This window comes from Ambystoma mexicanum, chromosome 2q (assembly GCF_040938575.1).
Source record: "Ambystoma mexicanum isolate Mex_15411 chromosome 2q, UKY_AmexF1_1, whole genome shotgun sequence".
NCBI classification, from domain to species: domain Eukaryota; kingdom Metazoa; phylum Chordata; class Amphibia; order Caudata; family Ambystomatidae; genus Ambystoma; species Ambystoma mexicanum.
Window position 1 is genome coordinate 217,386,024 of NC_090924.1, and position 15,286 is coordinate 217,401,309.

A 15,286-nucleotide genomic window follows, 5' to 3' on the forward strand; every position below is an offset into this window, starting at 1 on the left:
CTGTTCATTCAGTCAGATTGTTTGCATTCCCCCACTTTCACTAGCCATGTCGCTGTCCACTAGTCACATGTTTGACATGGCAATGGTGAAGTGGAGTGACTTTGTTACCTGGATATCATTTGTACACACATGTCCCTGTGCAATTGGACCATTTCAGACTGGCAGCTCCAGGTGAAAAATCTGACCTGTTAGAATTAGAAAAGCAATTACATGCGGGAACTGGACTGAATGAATAGGTGCTGCCCTCCTCTCCATCTTCACTCAATAGCAATGGTACATGCCATCTGTGTGATGGCATGTGTGTTTCACCTGGCAATCACAGGCCAATGTGTGATGCCACTGCCAGGCAGCATGCAGAAAATGTGTCAATTTTCCATCTTGGTGTCATCAGTGTGTGCCATTTGCCTGCACTTCATACGCAGTGAGGGTGCATGCATGGGAGGGTTTTAGTCATGTGGGACATGTGTCAATCAAGTACTGGTTCTCTTGCTTCTCAGCCCTCATTGTGTGCCATGGTGCTAATGCCTGTTTCCATTTCTTTGTTTTCATGTCTTTGCAGGGGAAGACGCACCTGATACTGCTGGGGTTGTGGAGATGGTGCAGACCCAGGAGGGGTCCGAGGGCCGACCAACCACCAGTGAGGGACGTGGTGTGGTGGTGGGGGAGAACCCACAAGTGCTGCAAGTCGTGCTCTCAAGGGGTGTCTCTGGCTGCACCTCCCCCGAGCTGTACTCAGGTGTTGATTCGGATGAGACCTACGTGCCGTCGCAGGTGAGTGTTCCAGGGAGGGATTCTGTTCTGTCTCACCCACCTGCACCAGGGTCAGAACCCTCCATGGGGATGTCAGTGTTGGCAGCTACGCCTTCGGTGGTTACGGATGCAGGGTCACACTCCGCGACATCTGATCCTGTTCCTGGGCCAGCAGATCAGAGGGGGAATGCAGTCCTGCAGCCTCAGGCAGTGCCGGCACAGCAAGGCGCAGTTCGCCTTGCCCCAGACAGGTGTGGTGCCCGCCGACGTGGTGGCCGTACGCCACCCGGCAATACCGCATGGGAGCAATCCATTTACGGTATGGCAACCCAACAGGCTGCATCATCCGAGATGATGGCTCAGGCCATGGATAGGATGGCCACTTCCATTGTCCCCCCAGAAAGGCTGATGGAGCGACTAGAGCAGGCAACCGACTCCATCTGCCAGTCACACAGGGAGGACATGTTGGGGTCCAACAGGGACAGGCGGGCGGCACTGGCGACTCTGCAGGAGGTCATCTCCATTGAGTCCCAGGGCCACAGGGAAGCCCTGAGGCAGGAGCTCCTTCACCTCAGGACGACTCTTGTTGAGCTTGAGGCTTCAACACACCAAAGGACAGAACAGCAGCTGGAGCGTCTCACCCGTACGCTCTCAGCTGAGATGCAGGCAACGAGGGCGGAGGTCCGGGCATCCCGTGAGTTGTTGCATGGGGACCTCCGCACACTCATCCTCCAGAACCAGACCTACCACACCCGCATGCTTGCAGCCATGGAGGAGCAGACTAGGGCCTTGCGTGGGCTGCCTCCCATAGTGCAACCACCTCCGGATGCAGCTGCACAGGGTGATAATAGCGACAGCAGTGATACTCCCACAACAGGGTAGCCGTGTGGGCCATGAGCCCATGGAGGTGTTTTATTTTCCCAGGATCCACGCAGGTGGGTTCTGGTGTGCATCCTGTCCTCGGACCTCCTGGGTGGCCTCCCCAACCCCACCGGGCCCATCAATGGCCATTTTTGATTGTTTCTTATTTTTATTTTTATTGTTATTTCTTTTATTCCCTATTTTTTTGGGACGATTTGTTGGCTTCCGTGGTTCCTGTGGGCATACGCTGCATTGTGGCTGGGCACATGCAGGCTTGTAATGTATTTGGTTCAGATGCTTGGGTTTGAGTCACACACACCCCTCCTGCTTCCCGTTTCCATGGGCTTGCAAAGGGTGTGCCCAAGTGACAGTGAATTACACAGTGACGTTGGACTCCCATGAGCTGCGTGGGCAGTCTGTAGTCAATACTGTGTATACATTCCTAGTGCATATTGCTGTTGTGTTGTACACTGCATGTTGCATTGATGTGTAACTCATCTTCTGTGTCTACCTCCCAATTTGCAGGTCCCTTCCTCATGTCTACACAAGGACCTCTAGTCTGGAGATGGGGTCCATGTTGGCAGCAGTGCATCTACAACTCTACATGGCACCAACACTGCACAGTTGGTAGTGGTGGGAGTGCAGGCATTTCCAGGTGGTGAGACTACTAATATGTAACATTTGTGATGTCATGTTAATGGTAATACGTGCTCAAGTATGTTGTTGGTCCGGCATTGCTGTGAGCATTTCAGGTGTTGCAGGTTTCTAATAGGGACACTGTACATAGTGAGACTAGTGTCATGTTGTGGGGATTACTTTGTTTACCTGCAATTAGCATGACATGGCACGGTGTGTCGTGTGGCGGTGCTGGGGTTGGGTTGGCTGACATGGCACTGTCCTCTTGTTGCATTTTGCAAGTGGGTAATCATTTTAGCTGCTTGAATGTGTAACTTCACAAAACTGCATTGGTGGTGTCTGTGTGGGTAGGGATGCACACATTGTGACACTTCCATGTGAACAATCTCAGGCTGATATGGTATTCACGGTTAATTCTCCAGACATTCAGGATCAGTGTCAGGTTGAGTCATCATTGATTGTCAGATGGAATGTGCCAGGGCAGTGTGCACTCCACAGGGGTGTGATTTCTATGTGAAGTAATTAGCCACTAGCTGTGTACGGGCTGCCTCCCCCGTGCCCTTTCCCCTCCCATGCGCAGCGGCTGTGCATGTGGTTGGGGATGTGGGGCCACCACCATGTCCACGGCCAGGCCCCGGCGTGTTGCAACGTTGTGCAGGACACATGCTGCCACTATGATCCTGCACACTACTGGGGGAGCGTATAACAGCTGCCCGCCAGAACGGTCAAGGGAGCGAAAGCGTGACTTTAGCACTCCGAATGTGCGCTCCACTATGCCCCGGGTCGTAATGTGGGCTGTGTTATATCTTACCTGGGGTGGCGTGGTGGGGTTCCGAATTGGCGTCATCATGTGGGGGCTGAGAGGATAGGCACTGTCCCCTGTGGAGGTGGTGATTGGTATCATTGGTGGGGTTGTGACCTTGCTCAGTATCCAACATGCATGCATGTGCAGTAGCATACATACTCACCAAGCAGCCATGTATCGCCATGCCGCCCAGCTTCTAGTTCCCGGCTTAGGGTGGACATTCGGTAAATGAAGCTGTCGTGGGTGGAGCCGGGATAGTTGGCATATACTGAGGTGATGATTCCCTTGGCATTACATGCTACCTGCACGTTGATGGAATGCCAGTGCTTGCGGTTCCTATAGATGTGCTCAGATGCCCTGGGGGGACGTAGAGCCACATGGGTGCAGTCGATGGCACCTAGCACTTTGGGGAATCGTGCCACACCGTAAAAATCCAGGGCGGCAGCATGCCTTTCTGCAGTAGTTCTGGGCAGGTATATGTGCCTGCGGACTGATGGGCGTGCAGTCATGATGTTCAAGACCTGGTGTAGGCAGCGTGACTGGGTGGCCTGTGACACCCCACCCACTATGGCACTTGTCCGCTGAAATGATCCAGTGGCTAAGAAGTGCAGTACATTGAGGACCTTCTCCAGGGGGCTGAGTGCTTGGGAGCACAGGGTGGGTGATGTGAGGTCATCCTCCCACTCGCTCACCAGGTCCAGTATAATGTGTGGTGGAAACCTGTACCTCCCATACACCTGGTCATCAGGCATCCCGAAAAGGCTGGTTCTGGGTGTGAATATTCTGGCCCTGACTATCCTCCTCCTCCTCCTTTGGTAGCCCACTGCCACTGCTGCTAGGAACGTTATGTTCATCCTGGCGTCTGAGCTTGTTATTGTTAAAGTGCGCAAATTTATGCTTTGCGCGTGTTCTAGGCGAGCGTGTGACCCGCGCACCCCTGGAATCCAGTTCCCAGTCCAATAGCGTGTGGAAATTCACACGCACCACGGGATACAGCGTGTGACCCGCGCACCCCTGGAATCCAGTTCCCAGTCCAATAGCGTGTGGAAATTCACACGCACCACGGGATACAGCGTGTGACCCGCGCACCCCTGGAATCCAGTTCCCAGTCCAATAGCGTGTGGAAATTCACACGCACCACGGGATACAGGTTCGCTGACGTACTTGCGTGTGTAAGTGCCCGCGCACCCATTAAATACACGTACATAGGCCAATCGCGTGTACGCGCACTTTTGTCCAATTACACGCGATGACACTCTGACGTGCAGTATTTCCACGTGTGCCCCGTCATCACGTGCTGAGTGGGGAACACCCGTGCGGGTCACGTCACAGACGCGCTTACGCGCTGAGGGACTCTGGTCCAATAGAATCGCGTATGCGTGCTGACGCGCTTACGCGCTAAGGGCCTTTCCTCGGATTTCACGCTGACGTGCAGGATTTTCACGTGCCAAATCACTCCGTATCAAGCTGGCCACGCGAAAACACACGGAAGACCACGCTCCTGCCCAGAAGGCCGAGTTACTGCCCCCCAGTGCCCCGAGCAGCCTCCCACGTGCCATCTGCTGCTGCCTGCCATCAACGCGGAGGGGGTGGCAACCCGCGACGTCCTGAAGAGCAAGAAGCGCTGGGAGGACTTGAGGTCCAGGACCCTTGTGAAGGCCCGGTGCCTCGTAGAGGGGGGCCGGGGCCGCATGAGTTCCATCCAGATGAGGGTCCTGGAACGCGTACGCCCAGCGCTCCACGCCCAGATCCTTGAGAGGGAGGCCCGTCTGGAGTTGAGCGGTAAGTGTCCAAGCATTACTGTGTGAGACAGGGCATGTTGCGGTGTGCTGGTTCTATGATACTTGCCTATATGTGTGCCATAGGCCATGTATGCATGTATGTGTGCAGGGACATCATGGTAATGCATATGCGACCAGTGATCTGTGACCCACATGGTTGTTGCATGTGTTCAAATGCCGCATGGGGAGCCCTATGCAGATTTTGAACATGAGCATGCCAGTCTCTGTACCTGGACATGGGTGGGGGTGAGGGATGGGTGCTGATGCCAGGTACATATATGGTAGCCATGTCTGTGTGCCTGACCTGCGTGTCTGTGACTTGTGCATGCCATGGATGCATGACACATGTGTGTGACAATGCACAGATTCAGTGAAGCAGCCAAATTACCCTTGTATCCGCTGTGTTTGGTGTGTTTGGGGCCAGATGGATGTGACTGAGGTGAAGTGTGTGCATGTGATAGGCATGAGCCATGATGCATGTGAGTTACATATCATTGAATGTTTCAAGAGTCCATTGGACATGCATGGAAATGTCCATGGCATGCACCATGCCTGTTACTGTGTGTGTTTTGCCTGGACTGACCCATGTGTTGTGGAGGGACATGATGGAAGTGTACTTTGACAGTGGTGCTCATCTGCTATTGCTTCCTGTCTAGGGGACCATTGTACAGTGCCCTGATGCTTGTGTTCTTTGTCTCCCTCTACGCAGCGGCTAGTGAAGAAGAGGGCGGAGACGGCGCTGTGGAGCAAGGCGGCGGGGATGCCCCCACGGCTGCAGCGGAAGGGGTGGGTGAGCCCCCACAGGGGCCTGCTACGGTGGGAGACGGTGAGGAGCCATCCCGGTTGGTGGTTTGCACAGAGGAGGAGGAGGCCGCCACTGGGGCACACATGGGGCCTGGTGGGGGCATCCCTGCTGGTGCAAGTGGTGCAGTCCAGGGCCAGGGGCAGGAGGCAGCACAGGTCACCGTGGAGGGGCCTGTGCATGTCGCTGTCCCTGACCCTGTGAGTGCACCACCATGCACCAGCAGGGATGCCCCGTCCCAGGCCCGTCCGCAGGTAGAGGGGATGTCCATGTCACCTGACTCCCCTCCACCTGCGGACGTGGGAACCCCTGGCCGTGCGGAGAAGGTCCTGATTGGGGTCGCGATGCGCACGGCTGTGATTCGTGATGCCGTGCGTGCTTCCCGGGAGGAGCACGCACGTCATCACGAAGTGCACCGTGCCGACGTGGCCCAATTGGGATCGGCCATGTTCGGGGGTTTCCTGCATGTGTTGGCCAATGTGGCGGCCCTCTCCTCCTCTGTGCAGGCTATCCACCAGTCGTTCTCCTTGCCGTCTTCCAGCCCAGATGCCACCAAGGCCCCCTGTGGACCTGCCCCGACCAATGCAGCCAGCTCGGTGGGGATCCCATCCCTGCCACAGTTGGGAGTCGGAGGTCCAGCAGGGGTGGACAACACAGCAACTGGACCCCAGCAGATGGAAGATGTGACAGCATCATCAGGCAGGGCACGTGCACGACGGCGTCGGTGGTTTCCATCAGCCTGGATGCCGTCGTGCTGGCAGAGGCAGTGGCGTCGGAGGCAGCAGCGGGCTCGACGTGGGAGGCATCATGGCTCGGGGCCATCAAGATCTGAAATACACGTAGCCCGCTCCCCCAGGCCCGATCGCGTGAGAAACTTCACGCGAACCCCTGTAATACACGTAGCCCGCTCCCCCAGGCCCGATCGCGTGAGAAACTTCACGCGAACCCCTGTAATACACGTAGCCCGCTCCCCCAGGCCCGATCGCGTGAAAAACTTCACGCGAACCCCTGTAATACACGTAGCCCGCTCCCCCAGGCCCGATCGCGTGAGAAACTTCACGCGAACCCCTGTAATACACGTAGCCCGCTCCCCCAGGCCCGATCGCGTGAAAAACTTCACGCGAACCCCTGAAATACACGTAGCCCGCTCCCCCAGGCCCGATCGCGTGAAGTTGTACCCTGCTGAAATTGCGTGTGAGACTTCCCGCGCACCCCGGTATACACGCACACGTATTTTTGTCAGTGGGTGTCCGTGATTGTGGGTACCCCTTTGCACGTCATTTGTCCTGGAGGGCCACAGTATAGGACATTCATCATGGCAGTATATAGGTGCTATTTGTTGGCGCACCTTTTGGCGCACATTTCTTACAGCCGCAGAGACGCTACCGCCTGCTTTCTTGTGGCGGTCGTGTTTGTGCCTGTGCGCTGGTTTCAGCGTGCGCTTTTTTGCCCTATTCTATTCCATGAATACGTGTTGTAGGCGAGCGTGTGGGCGTTCCGCGCACTTGTGCCCTGTACTTCCCCCGTGACGCCCACGTTTTTGCAAGTTGTTCCCCATTCCGAGTGTTACGCCCGTGTTCCGCCTACTTTTGTTGCGTGCGCCGCGCTATGTGCGAATTTCGCTGTGGCCTGTGCGATTTTCGCTGTGACCTGGCGCACGCTGTTAGATGGCCTGTGCGCCAACGTGCGCGGCGCACTTTTTTATCGCACATCCGCTGGTTTTCTCGCGCACGGCCTTCCATGAATCGACGTGCGCTGCTTTTCGTGCGATTTTCGCACTTGCACTGCGATTTTCGCTATTCCACTGCGATTCGCACGTTTTTGCCCACTTGCGCCGCGCTAATTATTCCATGAATCGGCCTGTATATATTTTGTGAATAGGTACAAGAACATGCTCTCTATTATTTTACTGTCAAATGTCCCTGCAGTCTACCCCGGCCCACTGAAAATTACTTGGGCAATTTGCAGCACATGTGGTCTAGATGGCTGTCCGCATAAGCCATTATTTCCTTTCTTTTTATTCTACTACCCTGTGTTCCTCTCCTCCTTCTGTTCACCCAACTCTTCCCTTTTTTATTCCCAATCACTCCTCTCAACATTCACTGTGGCCCTCTCCACAGGCCCTTCTAGACACTCCACTCGTTCGCAATGGCCCTCTCCACAGGTCCGATCACTCACTCAATGTTGGTACTCAGCCCTCTCCACGGGCTCACCGTTCCCTATGTCCGTGCAAGAATGTCCAGTCTCTAACCATGCATCATCGGCACACTCCCACTGGTGAAATGCAAAATCCTGCTATTTTACATAAAATACCTCTTGGTGCTGACTCGTCCACCACAAGCCCTCACCACTGAATGGCTCTAAATACCACATGTGTGTTCCTCCCCACACAAAAAATCCCATCATGAGTTGTACCCCAATGACGCAACTATACAATCGCCTGCACTACGCCCATTCCTGTCTAACGGAGTTCGCCACACACTACGCACCCCATTTGCTCTACCCTAGGCATGCCCACACCAGGGTCCACTCCCTATCTGGTGGTATGCTCTATTAGCTACACTACTACGGCTGGACGTCCTCCCTTCTCCGAGTATGCGTCCTATACACCATAAAAAGAATCTATCCCCCTCCGTAGGCATGCACTATTGTGCAGCTTCTTCTTGCACGATGCTTGGGACCTGGAAGACCTTTGCGAATCCGGCATCTGCAGGGCCTCCTCAGTGATACACAGGGAAGAGGTGTGCAGTCGCCAGATCCGCAACCCCAGGGAGGACGGCCTGTATACCCTACGCGGTCCGGGGAGGACAGAGATCTCACTGGGGCCTCCAAAAATGTAGTCAGGGATCCACCAATGAGAGCATAGTAAAAATCACATACTCAAAAAGTGCAGCAAACACCAGGCAAGAAGCAACACTGTTCATTGCAGCTGGTTGAGCACAAATCAAATGGAGTTAGTGAACCGTAATTGAAGCAAACAGTTTAACAGTTTCCCATTTACAATGCCTCCCAATGTGGTACCACATTTATTCACACCCCACCCCTGAACAACTTGTTATTACTGAAGTAACATTTGTGCTCACCACCAGAACTTTAATACACTGCCATTGGTCAGCACCATTGAGAATCGAACATGAGACACCCTGCAGTTGGTGGGAAAGGGGACATTCACACAATACCTGTTAGATGATGATCATTGCAAACTCTGTGGTATACACTTTGTAGGCTGGCCACCTCTCCAGAGCTCAAGAACTTACCGTCTGATTGGTTCTACCAGGAATGCACTCCATCCAGTGTATCTCTCCCACAGCCAACTGCCGATGCGACCTGCACACTGGTACAGAGCCACCCTCCCCGCTGCCGTGAAGGGCGGCTGGTTTGACAGACCGCCCTCTAATTACATCACCTTGTTCTATTAATGTTTTTCTCGTGAAGAGTAGCTTAAGCCCCACCCCCCTTTGCAGATTCCTGTCGTATTGGTCACGTGCTTCAGATCGGGGTTTCTCAGGTCCATCCTGCCCGAGGAATTTCTCACTATGTGTGTATATGATGTTGCTATTTTTATCCTTTATCCTTCCCCTTCTTTAGCTAATCATAGGACAGTTTCTTGGACTGTGTATACACCCAATGCATCATTACCCCCTACTGTTCCCGGTGAAACCCTTTTTACGGGCGTCTTTGGCTTAGAATACCTACGTCCTTTCCAATGTAGCTGCCCCCACCGCCCCCCTTCTTTACTCTCAGTTGGTAGGTGCGCCCCCCTATCTGGTGCTGAATTAGCACCTTTAACACAGGAATTTGTCTTTCAGTCCACCCCCCCACTTAATGCGAGAATGCAGCAGAGTGTTGGATAGAAATGGAGTTAATTGGTCATGGACCCCCTCCAGGGGTAGGAGCTGCCTAAATAGGTCCTTGAACCTCGTTAAACCCCCTGTATGGAGTTTGTACATGATCCCCTTTTCGATTGTGAACATAATGCCCACAATGTTGTCTGGAAAGGTCAACGGAGCATAGGGTGGCAACACTGTGTACATCTTTTGTAATTTCAGCAAAACCCATCACGTGATTTCCACAGGGTCAGTGCAGGTGCAAGGACATAGCTTGGTGGAGATGGGTATAGCCTCTATTGCCAGTTCTCGTTTTGCTGTGTTTAGAAGTATAAAGCGAGGTATAATATTCAAGGAAGACCATGAAAATGTTTTGGGAGTATGAGGTACCTTTCCCATTCATACTCTAATGTGGAAGCTATACCAGTAGGGGCCCTTCTTCTGTCTGCTCAATTAGGCTAGAATTTTACACAGCTTATCTGATTCCGCATAGCTCCCTGCAGCGGGTTTACAAGCACACATCTTGAGTTTCCTATCTGCAAGTTGACAGAACTGGGTATAACGCCTATGAATGACCATGTACATCAGAGTCTTCAAGCATGATTCACAGCTATTTAGTTACCTGCGCACCAGTTTCAAAATGCCCAATTCCTTTGCAGCACATATTCCTCTAATGAATGATTTGAAAGTTTCCCACACAGTTAAAGGATTATCCACCGACTGAGTGTTGGTGCGAAAGAAATGTACAATTTCAACCCTCACTGAATCGAACTTGAATCTACAGGTGGATGCCCATGGGCTTCATCATTAGGACTGAACAGCCTGTAGGACTGGGACATGTGCAGATAATATCCTAGCCAGCACTTCCCAGCTTACAGTCCTATTCAGAATTACTATGGACCACATGTCCAGTCTTGTATATTTATTTATTTATTTATTTAATGTTTTTGCATTTTTGAAGCACTCACACAGCCCGTGGGCATTGAGGCGCTGTTACATGAATGGAATTGTTTGTTTTTTAGTTGCGGAATTGTTTTGTTGTCTTAGTTGCGTATTTATAACATGCTTAGAAACACAGAGGTTTCGAAGCGCGGACCCGGGGATCGAACCTGTGTTGCTTCGTGTCGTCTTGCTTCCAAGGCGAGCACATTGCCACTGAGCTATGCTCCCGGGACTGTAATGAGTCATGTACTGCATAATAAAACCTGAATCCACTATCCGGTGCTTTTGGTGCCATATATCAAGAAAATAAAGATTGGAACAGGCTTTTTAATAACCAGAGTAGCGTTCGATTGGAACAGTGTAGTGTAGTTAGCGTAACATATTAAACAGCGTGGAAATAATAGCAAAACAGTGCTGCCAATGGGCTATTGGGGATTGAGGGGGGTAACCCGCATGGTTGTGTTTACATTTGAGAGCACAATCTGCTGAGTATCTACTGCAGGTACTGTGCTGAACCCTATGGAGTCATCACTAATCCCCAGCCTAAGATCTCCTCCCAAGTGGCCAGGGGAAGGCATCCGCTACATGATCCTAGGGGTGGCATTATGAGGTAGGATCACATGGGAGGAGATGGCTGTCTGGGAGATGCTGTGACCCCATTGGGAGAGATGCTGTATTCTTCACTTATAAATGAAGAAGGCCCTATAATTTGTAAATTTTTGATGGTATATTGTCGCTATTGAAATCCCTCCAAGTATAAAACCTTAAAACCCCCTCATATTGGACGTTTGGAGCAAAATAACATTCACACCTCAAATACAAATAATTCACATTTAACATCTTGTTACTCAGATGTTTTTGTACTTAACAATCCTATGGACTACAGCTTCCAGAACGGCTCAAGTTCTGAGACGAGGAAGAGGAATAGGAAGAATGAGTTAGCACGATTGAAAGAAACCTCAAGTACAACACACAGGCTAGTTTGTTATGGTAAAGATCAGATAGGCGGGACATTTAAAAAGGGCTTGATCTTTCAAGTGGATGTCGTTGAGCAGACCGGGCGAAGCAGGAAGCAGAACCGCGAGTGAAAGCAGACCTACGTGAACAAACCTTGCAGCAGAAGGCAGAGGCTTTCAAGCTGCCACCTGTCGGCCTTCTTTACTGAATGGAGAGAGATCCAGGGAAGTGTGGCAGGAATCGGGGAAGAACCACTCTAGAACCGGCAGCAGCAGTGACACTGTCCAGGGAGCGATCGTGCCGGAAAACAGCTTCACCAGCGATTAAAAAGCAGAGCCGGCGGGGAAGCTAAAAGAGGGCCTGCAAAGCAGGAGACGCCATTCCTGAGTGAGGACTTCTGGATATTAGCAGATTGAAATTGTAGTTGTCCCATTTCTCTGGCTGTTTTAATTAAAAACCTTAGTCGTGGCGGTAGACCTGGAGCTGGCCGTGGCCCCAGCGATCAATGAGCCCTCTTTATCTGGAAGTGTGAGGAGAAAATGGGATTGCCCAGGATTGATGGCAGGTCCTACTCAGAAAACGTTCCAGTGGGCCAGTAGGGTTCGACTCTGGAAGGCCCAGGATGCAGACATTATGATGTCTAGAGTGGTTTGCGAGATAATCATTTTTAGCTTCTGCTGCTTTGAGCTGCGTCGTCTGCGTTGTGACCGCAGACTCCAGTTTATCAACTGCATCTTCTGATTTGAATATTCTTTGTTCTGCCTTCGACACTCTAACACACAGTTAATTGATTTTAGCATTGGATGAATTAAGCTTCACAGCAAGGGTGTCAATTGTATCCCTAATTGCGCTGATACTCTCCTGGAGGTTGTAAAGAACAGATGCAATAGGGTCAGCAGAGGTAGCATACACTGTGCCGACCTCCAATGCATTCTCCTTCAGGTCTGAATGCAGTTGCTCTTTCCTGGCGTATCCATCCACTTTAGCCTGCTCTTTGGAAGGGGTAGGCTTTCCAGCCATGTCAGTGGCTGTGAGTAAGTGCCAATATGCAAATGTGGAGGTACCGTTGGGTGTCTTCACTTATATGTGCTTGGTCTGCAATGGAGATCAGTGGACAGCCTCCCCCCACCCCCCTCTGCTGGTGGGGCAGCAGAGAACTTCCCTACAGCTGCACAAGTGCTTCAGATTGTGTGGATATAGTAGTGACGATCCCAGTTTTTTTTAGAGCAGGAGGTGCACTCTGCATCTGAAGTGTGCAGTGAATAGATACAATTTGCATTCAGCTCATCTTAGGTACACGGCATATCAGGCCACCGGCTGAGCCTCAAGTTGTAAGCATAGAGCCCAGCGGCCATCAGCTAGTCAGTTCAGCGGTTTTCAGCCTTCCCAAGGATGTAGAGGGAGGGGTGCCAGTCAAAGGTTTGCAATGCACACTGCAAGCCGACAGAGGCACCGTATGTGTGTACAGTAGGGGTGTACCGAACTTCGGCTTAGAGTAAGTATTCGGCCGTATGCCGGCTGAAAAAAACTATTCGGCCCCGGCCGAATAGTTTCTTGCTATTCGGCTCTTGCCGAATACTTTGGCATTCTCATTTGAATACAATGCAACATGAACTCAGAAAGGCAACTATAGACTTCAGTTAGCAAAACTGAATAGAATTAGACCAGAAAAATTGCTTTCACACAGCTGAAAAATATCTTGTATTGTAATCTGGTGTTTAGGGCATGTTTTGTTACAGATTCTTAGACAAAAAAAGGTGCTCATCTTTTATAGTTAGCCTGCAACAATACAGGAACATCTTTTCATTTGGCGAATGTTTATATGCAAGGTGCACTTGTTTCAGTTGGAAAAAACAAACTGAAAGAAATGTGCACAGATACTTTCAGTTACTGTCATTTCACTTCCCATTGTGTACGTCATAGTTCCCCCTTCTCTTTTTTTAAAGACTTTAGTCCTGAATTTAACATTATCTGATATTTTATCAGGAATTATAAGTTGGATGTGTTTGTGTATTGGTGAGAAAGAGTGGCTAGGATAAGTGAAAAGTGAGCAGCATTTGTTTGGGTGGGGTGAAAAGTTGTGAGATGGAGTTCACGCATTTCAGATTTCTTCTTGACTTGTGTCCTGCTTGAGCCGACCTGAACCATTTTATACATTTCTATGTGAGCTGCAAAGAAGTTTTGAAACTCCACCGCATCGACTTTGCAACTGGATAGAGAATGCAATGCATCTGATTCACAAAGGCAGTCCTTTTGCATTTGTGAAACCTCCTACTTTAACTGGCACTGAATATGCCACAATCTTCTGTAGGTTTGGCCCCTTCATTTTAGTTAAATCTGCTTTATTTCTGGCTTTTATGCTTTAAATAAGATGCTACATTAATAACAATGAAGAGAAATAAAAGTATAGAATGCATTTAAAATGGTGCTTTATTTGTTTTCTTAATAAGTGTGTTTTTTGAAGTTTGGAATATGATTTATTAGATAAAGCAACTATTTGGCTTCATATTCGGTATTCGGCCGAATACTAAATATGCTATTCGGTACAGCCCTAGTGTACAGCCTATGCTATGTCGGCTAGACGGGGCAAAACTATATAACCGGCTTACCTCGCCCGTATCTGATTCAGAAGACGAGCTGCTGCAGCTCCATTGGTCGCCTCCACGCTTGCAGTAGCGCTGTCTCCAGCAGACGGCCGCCGTTCAATGCCAACACAAGCTGGTGCAGGCTCTCTGCTCCCCAAGGTGAATGCGGCACGCAGTGGACACAGTGGAGCAGAGCCATCTGTATCAAGTGTTATTGCTACTACCAGAGGATCTACAGGTAGGATAATGTTAGTGGGCAATGGAGCTGTGGCCATTTCCTTAGCCGCACAGCAGTGCATGTTTAAAAAAATAATAAATCAATATTTTGAATTTTCATAAGCTCATAGAAGCAATTTGTTACTGAATGTTAACTTAGCACAGAACCTGAACATTTGTATTTGATTTAAACCTACCTAACTAGTGCTCTCTATATCATGCTACTGTAAGTGCTATTGTTTTTATGCATCTTTACTACATAATCTCGGGTTATGGGTGTTAGTAATGCCAAAACAGCCATTTGTGTAATTGATGGGGTCGGCGGGGTGGTGGAAAGTGGGGGAATCCTGGTTTACTTTTAAAATCAAGTAATAAAGAAAAACTAAGAACATCCCACTTCTCACATGCTTAATGGTTTGGAGCCCTGTTGTACAAACATCCTTCTTTGCAACATTTACTGCTATATATAAGCTGATATAAAATGACTTTTTATCCATTCTCCAGGCATTCACGTTCTAGGAACTATACAGCAGAATTGGAGTCATGCAGACCAGAGAGCGCAGTTGTGGAATACGGAGACTACCACCCATTAAAACTCATAACAGTAAGTTCCCTTTTGTGATTTAACATTTTAGTTTAGAAGTGTGTCCCCAAGTATATAGTCATTGAATTCTTGTTTTCAGAAGATGTTGCTTTCAACATTAGTTGCCATCACTATTAAGAATTGTGAGTGGTCTCCCACATGCTGATTGCCTCCCCCCCCATTTGAACCCCTATTTTTCACCCAGCCCTCTCCCTGTTTGTACTCCCTCTCAAATCATATTGTTAGTCTGCTGAGACTACGGTAACCTTATGCTATGGGATTAAAGCAGTCATCTCAGACTAGTGAATTTCTTGGTTATTGCCCTGACTAGTGTTGCCTGTTAATAACAGTAGTAGAGCAGTCTAGCAGTCTTCCATTCCGACTTCTTACCGGTCAGTCAAGCAATTATTTGCCTTCTGTGGCATTTGGGCTTTTGAAAAATATAAGCAAACTAGGATTTGTTTGACAACTAAGTAGTCCATGGTCAATTAGTATTCAACTTGTGTTATTGTATTGCTTTATAATATAACATGGAGCCCTT

The 15,286-nt window shown here is 50.1% G+C and overlaps 1 protein-coding gene across 3 annotated transcripts in view; it reads left to right on the forward strand.

Annotated features, from left to right (window-relative positions):
- VPS35L (VPS35 endosomal protein sorting factor like) overlaps positions 1-15,286 on the forward strand; it is a 1,734,364-nt gene that overhangs the window by 84,524 nt on the left and 1,634,554 nt on the right. For all 3 annotated transcript variants that reach the window (XM_069647157.1, XM_069647156.1, XM_069647158.1), the window contains exon 2: positions 14,667-14,766. In XM_069647157.1, the coding sequence (XP_069503258.1) occupies positions 14,667-14,766 (100 nt within the window). The remainder of the gene's footprint in view (positions 1-14,666; positions 14,767-15,286) is intronic.